The sequence below is a fragment of the Centrocercus urophasianus genome, unplaced genomic scaffold, assembly GCF_019232065.1.
Source record: "Centrocercus urophasianus isolate 14NV4802_14NV808 unplaced genomic scaffold, USGS_Curo_1.0 seq_27, whole genome shotgun sequence".
NCBI lineage: Eukaryota > Metazoa > Chordata > Aves > Galliformes > Phasianidae > Centrocercus > Centrocercus urophasianus.
Window position 1 is genome coordinate 14,265,182 of NW_024884833.1, and position 13,196 is coordinate 14,278,377.

General features: G+C 38.9%; 1 protein-coding gene across 1 annotated transcript in view; it reads right to left on the reverse strand.

Annotated features, from left to right (window-relative positions):
* The window catches only part of HSD17B3 (hydroxysteroid 17-beta dehydrogenase 3), a 27,084-nt gene that overhangs the window by 5,270 nt on the left and 8,618 nt on the right, over positions 1-13,196 (reverse strand). Inside the window, exons 3-8 of the mRNA XM_042826850.1 lie at positions 11,569-11,644; positions 8,263-8,370; positions 7,511-7,578; positions 6,469-6,504; positions 2,151-2,185; positions 1,083-1,164 (exon numbers count right to left, since the gene is read on the reverse strand). Coding sequence (XP_042682784.1) covers positions 1,083-1,164; positions 2,151-2,185; positions 6,469-6,504; positions 7,511-7,578; positions 8,263-8,370; positions 11,569-11,644 — 405 coding nt within the window. The remainder of the gene's footprint in view (positions 1-1,082; positions 1,165-2,150; positions 2,186-6,468; positions 6,505-7,510; positions 7,579-8,262; positions 8,371-11,568; positions 11,645-13,196) is intronic.

The following is a 13,196-nucleotide window of genomic DNA, read 5'->3' on the forward strand; positions in this document are numbered from 1 at the left end:
TTTTGTTTGTTTGTATATATGTATATATATTTTAAGCATGATGTAATGATGTAGAATAAGGGGTGGAATGTCATGGTTCTATGTTTTTGTTTTTGTTTTTGCTTTTGGGTTTCAGTATTCCACATCAAAACATCATGCAGTGTACGGGGCATTAAAGTGTCACTGCCCCAATCCCAGCTACCTATCCCTGTACATTACAGAAGTCACGGGATCTGGCCCTTCCGGGTGGGGGGGGCGCTCTCTTGCTGCCTTGCAGTGGGTGCTGGAGGGTGCTTTCCTAGCCGTTCCAAGCTTTTCAGGTTTGAATCGGTCCCGGGAACTCTCTCTCTCTTATCTTGTCTGATTTATTAATCTCAATTTCAATTAAATTGTACAGATTGTGTTATTTTGTATTCCAATATTATAGTAAAATAAGTTTTCCTCCATAGATTGTTGCCGCTGTTCTTTTCCTCCCTTCCTTCCTTCCCATTTTTTGTGGGACTGGGGTGGGGAGTGAGGGCAGAGGCCTGCCGCCCCTGTCACGGACATAGATTGATCTGGTCAACTCCGTGACACCAGACAACTCCTGAGTTTTTCAAAGATTCATAGAATCTTCCATTTGAAGCAAATCTGATCAAGGCAGATCATTTTTGGAGTTTCAGTAAAAATCAATATCTCCTCATTTTGATAAGCTCTGGGGTTTCAATTTAAAGTAATATTTCAAAGTGAAATCTAGGAAATGAGGAAATTCACCAGCCACCTACCAGGATTTTTATTCCTGACTTCATAAGAAAAATCTAACCTTTCTGTACAACTGCAGTTTCAAGTAAGACAGCTAAGCAAGCCCAGTAAAATTCATCATTCTACAAAAGGCATTGCTATAACACTAATTAAAGACAAAAATATTCCAGTGATGAGACATATCTTCTGGATTTCATTTGCATAGCTGACTCTTAGTTCTCAGCTATCACTAATTCACATCATTCCATTATTTCAGAGAAATAACACTGTTTTATGTCATCTGAAATCCCAGGTCAGTATTGCTGATATAAAATTTTGGTAAACACTTGATGGAGATTTATAAAGCTACGTAAAAGACTTACCTTAGATGCTGAGTACATTGTGTACAGGGGACAAGGGAAAGTTCCCAGACCAGAGGATAGGTTCAGAATCAGACCTTTCTGTCTAAAATTTAATTTAGATAGTTACATACAGCATTATTGTAAAAACCTTCACAAGTGGAAAGCAATGTTTCTCCCCAAGAAGGCAGAGCTCTCCTATTATCCTGTAGACTACACTCTCTGAAGACCCAACTTTTATTGTTTTGTTAGGTGCAATTAAGTCTAATGCAGCTAGGAAAAAGGGAATAAGTGAAACTTTAATGCCCTATCCAAGTAGAACCATGGTAACATTTTAGGAGCTATTTACATCTAACAGAGGAAAAATTGCCATCAGAGATTTTATGCTCCTTAGTAATTGGTAGGTCCCCTCTGCTCATTAGCCAGCACATTCATTTTCCTGTTCCATGCATCTGTTGTTTTAGTTTCCCTATTCACAACTCCCTATACAAATCACCAAAAACAATTCATTCTACAACAACCAGGAAAAACTAAACAGAGCAAAACAGTTAAATAGTAAGAGCTTATTTTGTTTTCAAAACAAAAAGCATGCACTGTCCTCTAAAAAATACTAGCTAATGTTTTCTAGAAACTGCATCTGTAAACCTGAACAGCTTAAGAACACCCTCTGTCTAATGTGCACATAGTATTAAAAGGAGAAAAGGGAGTACACAGCTGAATTAATCTCCCAGAGGAAGTACAAGTATTTCCAGAGCTTTAAAAAATGATGGCTACCAATCCTGGAAAAATAAAAAATGTATTGAAGTAGAATTGAATGTATGCTGTCATGTATAACTTTATATCTGCAGTAGCCACATGCTTTTTCTATAAACAGATCAATATTTTATATTATCTTTTCCATTCCACAGTTAACTGACAACTTGTGGCAGTTTGTATCATTCATTCACATGGCACTAACAGCAAGAGAAGTAAATCTTACTGACTGACATTCCATCAAGTGCAGAAGTTAATAATGAAAAAGCATACCTTTCACTGAAGAAAGTGGTAGTAGAAACAAAAACCATTTGAAAATTATGGAAAAATTATTTTTACCTTGGTTCCATCTGTTTCAAAATTAGTTGTGTCATCTGTAAGATAAGTACATTAAAAATATACCAAATTTCCTATTTCTAATTGCTTTTTTTTATTCTTCTTGTTTTATTCAGAAGGTTTCCCATTTGCTTAAGCCCCAGATACATGTCCAATTCAAATATGGCACGTTCAAAGATTTGAGAAACATTTTAGAAATGCTAATTGCCTACCAATTAGCTAAATTGTTAAAAAAATATCTAAGGTCAGTCTTCTAAGCCATGAAAATCATATGCTTATCCAAAGTTTTTCATCAATATCTGAATTTCATGAATCTTCAGTTTTCAATCACAAGGAGAAAGTAAGCTCTATCATGTTTTCAGACTTTTTTCTTCTGGCTCCACCTGGATCAGAAATAGTAGAAAATTAATTAAAAGAAAACTTATTTGCTGGAAACAAAGGAATTTTTGGGTCATTTTTATATTAATTATTTAAAGATCTATTTCAATTTTAACAGGAGACTGAATCATTCTTCTGATTTTTAAAGTACGATTAAATCCAATCTCAGGTAAGAAAGTAGCTGCTGCTTTTTTGCGTTTCAAAAATATTTTTGCCATTAAGCTTGACTCCTTAGGAAGTTGATTGATTCATTACAAAAATATGTAAGTCTGAAACTTTGCAGGATAAAAGTTGGAACTAATTTGTCAAGAGCTGTAATAAAAGTCAGTGCAAGTGAATAATTCAATTATTTATTTCAGTCCCTATTAGTTCTCTATTATTTTTTTCAGAAGTGTCATTGTATACTACAAGATTGAAGGATCAAGGTGAGATTCACAAGCTTCATTTTCAGATGGATGCTGATGTCATATCAGCTGGGGTGAAGGAGAATTTTCAAGGAAAGTGGAAAACATTGGAAATGGTCCTGCCTTTCCTCAGTGGTAAAAACTCTACTGACATCTGTAGGAATGCCTGGGGCACAAGTGTCTCACTGCAAAAGGTAGTGAGCAGGATTCTACCAGCAGTCAAGCCAAGGACTGGGAAAAATGTAAAGATGATTTGTACCAAGGCATGAGGAACGGCAGTTAGGAGCATGATTTCTTCTCTGAGTTTTGAAGGAAAGTGAAATTTTGTGAAAAAATTGAAGAGGAAGGAGTTGTAACATTGAGGAAAAGGATTCCCCAAGCCTTGGATGAGCAAAGAGATCATGGAAAAACTCTAATTTTAGAAAAAAGCCAACAGAAAGTGGGAAAAGGATCAGGCCACTTGAGAGGAATGTAAGAATGGTGTCAAAGCAGGCTGGGATGTGACAAGAAAGGTTAAAGCCCACTCGGAATTATATCTGGCAAAGAAGGTCAAGGATGTCAAGAACAGTTTCTTTAAGTATATCAGTAACAAAAGAAAGATTAGGGAAAATGTGGGTCCACTGCTGAATGAGATGGACACCTTGATAATGGAGGCACAGTTACTGAATGCTTTCTTTGCTTCAGTCTCTTCTACTAAGACTGCCTCTCAGGAATCTCACACTCTACAGGTAAGAGAGACAGTCTGAGGAAAGGAAGAATTCCACTTGGTTGAGGCCAGAGATCACCTAAGCAAGCTTGATGTACACAAACCCATGTATCAGTTGGATACACCCACAAGCACTAAGAAAGCTGGCAAAAGTGATTGCCAAAATGCTTTCTGTCCTCTTTGAAAGGAGAATGGAAGAGGTGCCTGAGGACTGGAGGTAAGCCAGTGTCTATTCAGTCTTCAAAAAGGATAAGAAGGAGGAGACAAGAATCAAAGAATTGTAGCGTGGCTTAGGTTGGAGAGGACCATAAGAATTATTTAGTTCCAACCCCCTTGCCATTAGCAGGGTTGCCAGTTACTTGTTTAGGCTACCCAGGATCCCATCTGGCCTGACTGTGAATACCTGCATGGATGGGGCATCCACAGCCTCACTGGGAAACTTGCTTCACTGCCTCACTTCTCTCTGAGTAACAAATTTCTGCCTAACATCTAACCTAAATCTCTCCTCTTTTAGTTAAAAACTACTACCTCTCCTTCTATCACTATCAGACCATGTAAAAAGTTAGCTTGTAAGCTCCCTGCAAGTACTGGAAGACCACGGTGAGGTCTCCCTAGAGCCTCTCCAGCAGAAACAAGCCCAAGTCCCTCATCCTTTCTTCGATGGAGAGGTGCTCCAGCCTCCAATCATATAATCAGGACCCACTCCAAGAGCTCCACATTCCTCCTGTACTGGGGAGCCACAGATTTCGGCACGTTACTTCGGATGGGGCGTCACAAGGGCAAAATAGAGGGGAACAATTCCCTCCCTGTCTCTGCTAGCTACCCCTCTTTTGATGCAGCTCAGGATTCTGTTGGCTTTCCAGGCTGCAAGTGCACACTGCTGGCTCATCTCCAGCCTTTCTTTCATCAGGACACCCAGGTCCTTCTCTGCAGGGCTGCTCTGTATGAGTTCTATCACTTTGTACTCATATCTGGGATAACCCTAGCCCAAGTGCAGCACCTAGCACTTGGCCTTGTTAAACTTCATTAGGTTCTGATATGTCTGCTTTTCAAGCATGTCCAGGTCCCTATGGATGGTATACCTCCCTTCTATTGTGCCAGCTGCACCACTCATCTTGATTAGGGGCCTAGAGAATCTCTCTTATGAGGAAAGGCTAGGAGAGCTGTGATTCTTCAGTCTGGAGAAGAGAAAACTGAGAGAAGACTGAGAGGAGAAGGCTGAGAGCAGATCTTATCAGTGTAAGTATGTAAGGGCAGGATTCAATTGGATGGGGCCAGGCTCTTTACAGTGCTGCTCAGAGACAAGGCAAGGGCATAAACTGGAACATAAGAATTTACATGCAAACATGAGTGTCATGGTTTTGTGATTTTTGGCTTTCGATATTGCACATCATAACATCATGTAGTGCACTGGGAATTAAAATGTTAATGCTCCAATTCCGGGTACCTGTCTCTATACGTCACCAAAGTGATGGGATCTGGCCCTTCTGGGTGGGGTGGTCTCTTATTGCGTTGCAGGGGGTATTGGAGTGTGCTTTCCTAGCAGTACCAAGCTTTGCAGGTTTGATTCCTGAGAACACTCTCTCTCTCCTATTTTATTTGATTTATTAGTCTCAGTTTCAATTAGATTGTATAATATTGTGTTAACTTGCATTCCAATATCATGGTTGATAAAATGGAGTTTTCCTCCACAGATCATTGCTGCTATTTTTTTTTCCTTCCTTGAGCCCAGCTCCCATTTCCCTACCCCTTTTCCCTCTTCCTTCCTATTTTGTGGAGCTGGAGGGGCCCAGGGGTCTACTGCCCCCCTGTCAAGGGCATAGATTGATCTAGTTAACTCCAAAAGTAAACTTTACTTTGAGTTTGACAGTGCACTGGAACGAGATGCCCAGTGAGATTGTGGAGTCTCTCATTCAGGAGATATTCAAAACCCACCCGAATAATGTCCTGTGTAATGTAACTATAGAGAACCCACTTTAGGAGGGAGTCTAGACAAGGTGGTCTTCAGAGGTCTTTTCCAACCTCTATAATTCTGTGATAAATGGAATAAAACCTTTTAGCAGAAAGTTCACCAAACTACTTCATAAATGAATTTGTTTCAATTTATTGATCTCATGTGATTTATTATTTGAAGTCATTAAGCAGCACTACGAATTTGAGAGGTAAAGTTTGCTACGCAAAGTGGAATATCTGTTCACAATTTTCATGTAACATTTAAGAATTTCTTAGCCAAAGTTAAGATGAATTCTGAAGCTCTGGTTCTGCTCTTGTTATGTTACTACTTGCTAACTGCAGAGCAACACAAATCCTTAAGCATGGAACAGTAACTGCTCTTGCAGGTAAAGTAACCAACCAAATTTGACACAAAGAAAAACAGTGATCTGGGAGTCAATTCCTGAAGTTCCTTTCTTACACTGATAGAAAAATGTTTTTGTAGAACAGAATTGTTTCAAAAAATGAATATACAGCACAGTACAAAAAGACTGCGGATCTTCTTGTCCTGCAGATTTTTATTTTCGAACAAATCTTCCTGATTAGGGACACCACCTTATTTTTGGGAAATGATTCAGATGCAGTGTAACAATGTGTATCAACCAAACAATTGTGCAAAAACATTTCCAGTCAACTCAAAATACTTCATAGATATTAGAAACCAACAAAGTCCTTCAAATAATGCTGACATTCCAGCCTAATAGGAATGTCTTTGGATAAACTGGATGCATTTGTACAGGAAAGTAAATTGCATGACTAACAATAGTCATGCAATTAATGTGATTAAATGACTGCTCTTATTCAGTGCAATGAATTCAGATTTGATGCATATGACACATACCTTTGTAACAGAAATAATGTTACAGTTGACAAGGTTCTGCAATAAGCAAGAAAGCAGTAAGTTCATGGCTAACTTCAGAAAGCATGTAGCTTTTCTACATTACAAACCTAGCAATTCCAACTGAAAAACTTGCTAGCAAAGCAGAGTTGCCCTGGATTTTCACTGACTGTGTCTATGATGTGAGATACTTAAAGGCAAATGAGCCCTGGATTCATGTTTCACTAAACATTGAACTCAAATCTCATACATCTCTTTGTTATAGCACTCTTCATTTTGCCCAGCTGTGTCTTTGTGCATGATGACACTGCAGAGCCTGGTGTCCTAGCACTGTTGGCACCAGCAAACCAAGCTAGATGCATGCCAAATTGCACTCAGCTTACAAAGGTGCCAAGCTGAGCTGGAGTGTCTCCCAGTAACAGAGGTGGCAGTATTTCTCTACATGATGTCTGTGAAGCATAAGAACTTCTGTGCAGAGGTATTGTCCCAAGGCCATCTTGCAGGCACAAGCCATAGCAGCAGCAGAGGTTCCACCTCATGGCTGCAGCACAGTGGGAAGCAGTCAGCTGTGGATCTGTAGTTTGTAACAGATGGTGACAAACAGGCTGAATAATAAGGCAAAGAAGAATGTGATCAAGTCCTTAATCCCGTGAAACTATTCTGAGTGTGTAAATTTCTCCCTAAAATAAAGCATGTTTAAGCAAGGTTTATTTTTTTATTTTCCTACACATTAAATCAATGGTGTCTCTAGAAAATAAAGTTTTGATAACGCTAATATAAATGCTGCAGCTGTGACTGGGCTGGCCACATGGTGTTATGTGACAACATAGCTGATCTCAGCTATTGTTACCTGCCTGCTGCAGTTGAGCTGAACTCTACTATTTTTTTCTATTGCAAGCTCTTCCAAACATTAAAAACAAATCAAAATATGCTTCTACACTGAAATAGGCACTGATGGTAGTAGAGGGAGGATCTGCCGCTTGCTAAGGAGAATAACAATTCCTAATTATTATGTTGAAAGTAGAAAATCACAGAGTAATCCTACCTCATCTACATCTGGTGCATTAAGGAAACGGCATGGAAGAGGATTATGAAGCATTCCAACATTGTTAACTAATCAAAGGAAACATAAGGACCACATCAAGACAAAGTCTTAGTTCAGCTAATTAAGCAAATGCCTTCTCCTTAAGACTTGGTTTTTAAGCTGCATATGAAGAGAAATGCTGCTTAGCTTTGAGTCTTGCTCTCACTGAATTCATTGGTATCGACCAGTGCTGACTTCAGGGAAGAGAAAAACAGTCTGCTGTATAGTCTGGGGAGGGCGGGTTGATTGTTCGGTTTTGTTTTGTTCTTGTTTAATTTGTTTGTTTCTCCATTAAAAGGATAATTTTTTAACAAATAAACAAAAAAAGTTTCAATTGTTCCTGTGTGGATCACACCAATTAGTGTTAGCCTCAGGCTTGTTTCAATTTGAATGTAAGAACCACACACAGCTGTAATTCCTTGATGCCAAACAGGGAAAAAATAATCCCACGGGCTGGCCACTGCCATTAAATGGCAGAAAATTGTTCACGGCAGAAGAAACTAGTGAACAAAGAAAAGGGAAATGCTTGGAGAATCTTAATTCACTTTTAAAACTTGATCAAGATAATTTATATTCAAATACGTTAGGCAGTTGTATGCTTGGTTTTAATTGTTGGCTAACAAGTTGTTACAACGCACATAATTTGTAAAATTCTGTGTTTAATACACTGCAGCCATGAAATAGCATTTACATAACAGACATCAGCAACTCACCCAAAACACCTATTTCCAAGCCTTCCAGATCTTTTTCAATGTTCTCGTATACTGAATTTTTAGTGAAATCAGCTTGTATAACCTTCACCTTTTGAGCTGTGGCCTGCTCTGTAATAAAGAATAAAAAACAGAAAAGCCCTTTCCATCTATAAAGAGAAGAACTGTAATGCAGAAGTTAGAAAAACAGTGACATGTCTCACTTAACAATGTCCACTGCACAGATTTATTCTGGAGAAGAGGAGGCTCAAGGAAGAATTCATTGCACTCTACTACTTCCTGAAGGGAGGTTGTGGTGAAGAGGGGTTTGGCCTCTCCTCCCAGGCAATGAGCAGGACCTGGGGAAACAACTGCAAGTTGTATCAGAGGAGGTTTAGATTAAACATAAGGAGAAACTTTTTCTCTTAGAGAGTGGTCAGGCACTGGAATGTCTGCCCAGGGAGGTGGTGGATTTGCTGTCACTGGCAGTGTTCAAGAGGCATCTGGATGAGGAGCTGCAAGATGTGGTGTAGTAGCTTGTGGTAGGGGTGGTAATCGGAAAACAGTTGGACTACATGATCTTACAGGTCGTTTCCAACCTCGTGATTCTATGATTCTATGATAATCATTTTTTCAACTTTCTTGCTTTAAAAATAGTTAAATCACAAGGTAAACACCCTCACTCGTTCCAGTTATTTTCAAGGAAATAACTGGCAAATAGGTTGAATTTATGCCCTGAAATTAATGGAAATTCCCTGACAAAACCTAAACAGCATTTAGTCCTTTAGCAAGAAAAAAAAACAAAATAAATAAGCAATACAGCAACTCTTCCCCAGTTATCATTATACTTATGAAAGAACATTGTCAACATGCATTAGGCAGATGAATGTGGTGCCAGATCCTCAACATAAGCACAGAATTGTTTTAAAGTGAGGTGAGTTTTGTGTGTGTGTGTGTGTGTGTGTGTAAAAGATCAACATTTTAACAAGCAGTCATTTTTTCATGTAGGATGAGGAGACAGATAGACTAGTTGTGATGCCACATTTTCTGCATCCTTTCCAGCCAATTTCATTCCTACATTTGCATCACTGTGGATTGAAACTTCCATAGAATGAATGTTCTACAACAACAATAGTAAACATGTTAAACAAGCAATTCATCTAGAGAAACCATTAGCTCTGTGTCCTCACACAAAACTTATTTTATTATGTTTTATCTCCTGTTCTAAAAGAGCCATCCTGTCCAGCTGGGTTGAAATATGGTTTTGATTCTTCTTTAGGGAAGTGTTTTTTGGCTTGTGGAATGGCCTGCTGAAAGCTCTATTTCTGAGAGCTACTCTCAAGCACATCTGTGATCCACAGAAATAAAGCAAGCTACTGAGAATAAGGAAGTTATCTGCATTTTAGCCTCTCTTCATCTATCTTACCACAAACAGTACAATTAGGTAAATAACATTAACAAGTTGAGAAGGAAGTCAAGTGTTCTCGTTACTGTGTCCAACTCACTGGAAAAGGATACAGTGCATAAATGTGAAATGTTTCTTGTTCAGACAGTTTAGAAAGAAAAAGAAAAAAAAATTAAAAAACAATAAAATCATTCTGGTTAGACTTCTGCTTCATTTTGGATTTCCATTGTTTATTTACTCTCACAAAATTACAGTAAGCTTAACTCACCTTCCCAGTAATTACTTAGCTTAATTACAATAAATCCTGAGTCTGAATATTGAAATCAGAGGAGCTATTTGAAAACTTTAACCTAGAGCTCCTTGTTGATTTTTTTGATCTCCATATCAGATTCTTGCTGTTGCTGTGTCCTCCTCCCATTCATTTTGTTTGTGCCATCTACTTGCTGTTATGTATTCCTCTCCAACTCAGCACAACAAATAACATGAGTCATTCTGGAGAAATACCAAAACCCACTGAACACAATGGAAAGATCTCATTGGGTTTTGCCAGCAATTTCAGGCATGCTCTGGGGAAAACTCAATGCTATCTGCCATTGGCAGGCTGCTGCAGTGGACCATCCAGGACAGGAGGCCCTTGGTGAGGGGGTGCTGCAGAGCACAGCACATGCATGGGGAAGGTGCCCCAAGGTCGGCCTCAATGTAAATCCTATAAAGAGGAATCTGCAGGGCACTACCTTTTTACACCTCTCTCATTCTTCACTTAGCTGTCTTAGTCTCAGGGACCTCATTGTTTTCATTCTTTGCTTCCCATTATCATTTACAATACATAGAAACTATAAAAATCTGTTAAACTTTTTTTTCTTTTTAATTAGGTTTTTTAATTATTTAATATTCAGCCACAGAGAAATGCAGCAACATCAGAGCTTGCATAATCTTCACTGGAGTCCATATTTTTATGGCTTTTTACTTTGTAGGAGCCAGTGTATGCCACACTGGTCTCATGGGATACAGTTAGGCTGGTGTTTCCCCTTTCTTGCTTCTCAAAGGAAAGCAAGTCTGTATCTAGAAATGAGGGGTAAATTAGGCAGGAAATTCAGAAGCTCAGTAGTCAATTTCATCCCCAAGATACAAAAGATACCTCCTGTGGGTGCAATCTGGTCTGAGGCCTGTGTCACATCCTTCTCTTTGGAAGGGCTCAGAGCCTGGCACAGCACAGCCAGCACAGCAGCACACACACTGGGGAGCTTAGGGACAGAGGCAATATATGGAAGAATAAACCCGATTACAGATGTCTGTAAAGTTAACAGAGGATATGAACGCACTTGTCTCCTATAGAAATCCTAACTGTCAATCCTAATGTGTTTAAATAAACTATTCCCCAGGGCAAATGGCTGATTCCATTTGAAGAAAAGAAAATGAACATTAATTCTAAATGCACACTACTTTACTGTCTTACTGAAAGCCAAATGTAGTTTGTAAACCTTAAAAAGAGAAAAAAAGAGGACAACAGCTACAATTATTTCACTTTTACTCCTCTTCTGCTGCATTCCAAGAACTAGCCTCAAGGTAACCTTTCTTTCTCAAGCAAAAGCCCATTCATAGGTTGTTCAAATAAATCTATTGTGGCATCTCCTTGCCTGTATTTAGAGATCATAAGTTCAGGTGAAGTCAGAATAAAACCTGGAGTCATATTTCTTTGTCCCAAACTATTGAACTGTTTGAATCATAGCATGTATTTTTAAAGCAATCTATGACTAGAAGGGTTCAACCAATGCAGTGAAACAGTGCCTGTAGTTTTGCACTAAGACCTTGGGCTCTATCTGCAGCAATATCTGGGACTCCACTCGACAAGGGAAGCAGGCCCAGGTTCCCACCAAGCCAGGCTGCCAAATGGGAAGGTAAACAAATGTGGTACAAACACTTACCGATTTCATTGGCTACTCTCTGCATCTTCTCAAGAGTTCTACTTATCATAACTATATTTAACCCATGTCTTGCCAGCTACAAGAGAAGAATATAAAAGTGTTGGAAAGCAATATTGAACATGATTTTTTAAAATTTTCTAATTTTACTATTGAAAACAATTACAGTTATTAATTGCTTTCAGTTGTCTGTCACTGGTCTAATGGGCAAACAACAGATATTAAAACCAGATTCTAGTAGTCTGTGAAAATACCTTGGCCCCTTACAAGAAAAGTTGTGCTGGACAACAATGAGGTCCCAACCATATGATTAAAAATAAACAACCACAGCCAGTTTCACTTAAGCATGTGCATGCAGAGAAAAAAAATGATGTGGCATTTCCCAGACAAGCATTGGGAAGACAAATAATTACTTTCTGGTCATTTTACAACACCATCTTTGACCTTCATTATTTTATTAGATTAAAAAAGAAGTCATGCAAAAAAGTCCATGCACGGAGACTTTGGCATTTCCACATGCAGATTAAAAATCATCCATGTCACCTACAAATGAAGGACTACATAGAATGTATTTTCTCTAAGCTACCCATTCCCACCAGCAAAGGAGTTTTAGGCAGAATCTGGAAAAAAAAACACACGCAAAGCTTGTGAAATGAAGTTATTAAGTAGCAGTGGGACAGAGTTATGTGCACAAACAAAGATAAGAGTTGAAACCAGAAAATGCCTGTGAGAGCAAGAAGCAAGAAAAAGTCAGTACAAAAGATAAAGGCCAACTTCTGACAGTACCATGTTATCTTGGAACAAGGAGTGAACTGGCGAAGGCCACACAGTGAAGACCCATTCATTTCTGCCACTGACTCCCTGCAATGCACTCTCCTTAAACCTACTGGAGGGAAGCAGATTGTCCTACTGAGCTCTTCTGAAACAATGGAAAGAATGTCAAGGAACAAGGACCTTTGTTTGAAAACTCACTACACTGAGAGTACAAGGAGCAGACTATCTATTAAATATATAAGACACAGCCATTTGCACTTTTAGCACAAAGACCTTGCTCCCAGTCCCATGCTCTCAGCGAACCTCTCACATAATTAGCCACAGAGACACATCCAGGCCTGGGCACCCCGTGGTTTTGAAAGCTTATTTTATGGGCTCTGTATGAGGTACTCAGGAAGAGAAAGTAAATTGTCTGCACAATGGCAAATTTCCCTTTGTCTAAAATGTGCTTAACTCAAGCTGTTTCCAACTTGGAAAGCAATGCAGATAGTCTCTCTTGCTCTGGTCCCTTATTCGTACCTGTCACTCAGAGATGATTACACAGAGGTCATTCTGCTTTTTTGAGCATTCAAACAAGATTAAATATCATCCATGTCAGCTACAAAGTAAAATCAAAATTTTATTTTGTAGTGCTTCTCAATAACACTTCATATACGTCTCTGTGTCTGGTAAAAAATGATCTCTATTGCTATGATCCTATTTTAGCTAGAATGGCAAAAATGCTGACTGCCAGGTGAACAGATGAGGGGATGCTCCTTTGCTGCTGTATGCCAGATCCATTAGAAGTATAAAGCTGCAGCAGCATTTCTCAAGGCCTTTTTCTTCTTTTTCTTTTTCTTTTTCTTTTCCTTTTTTTT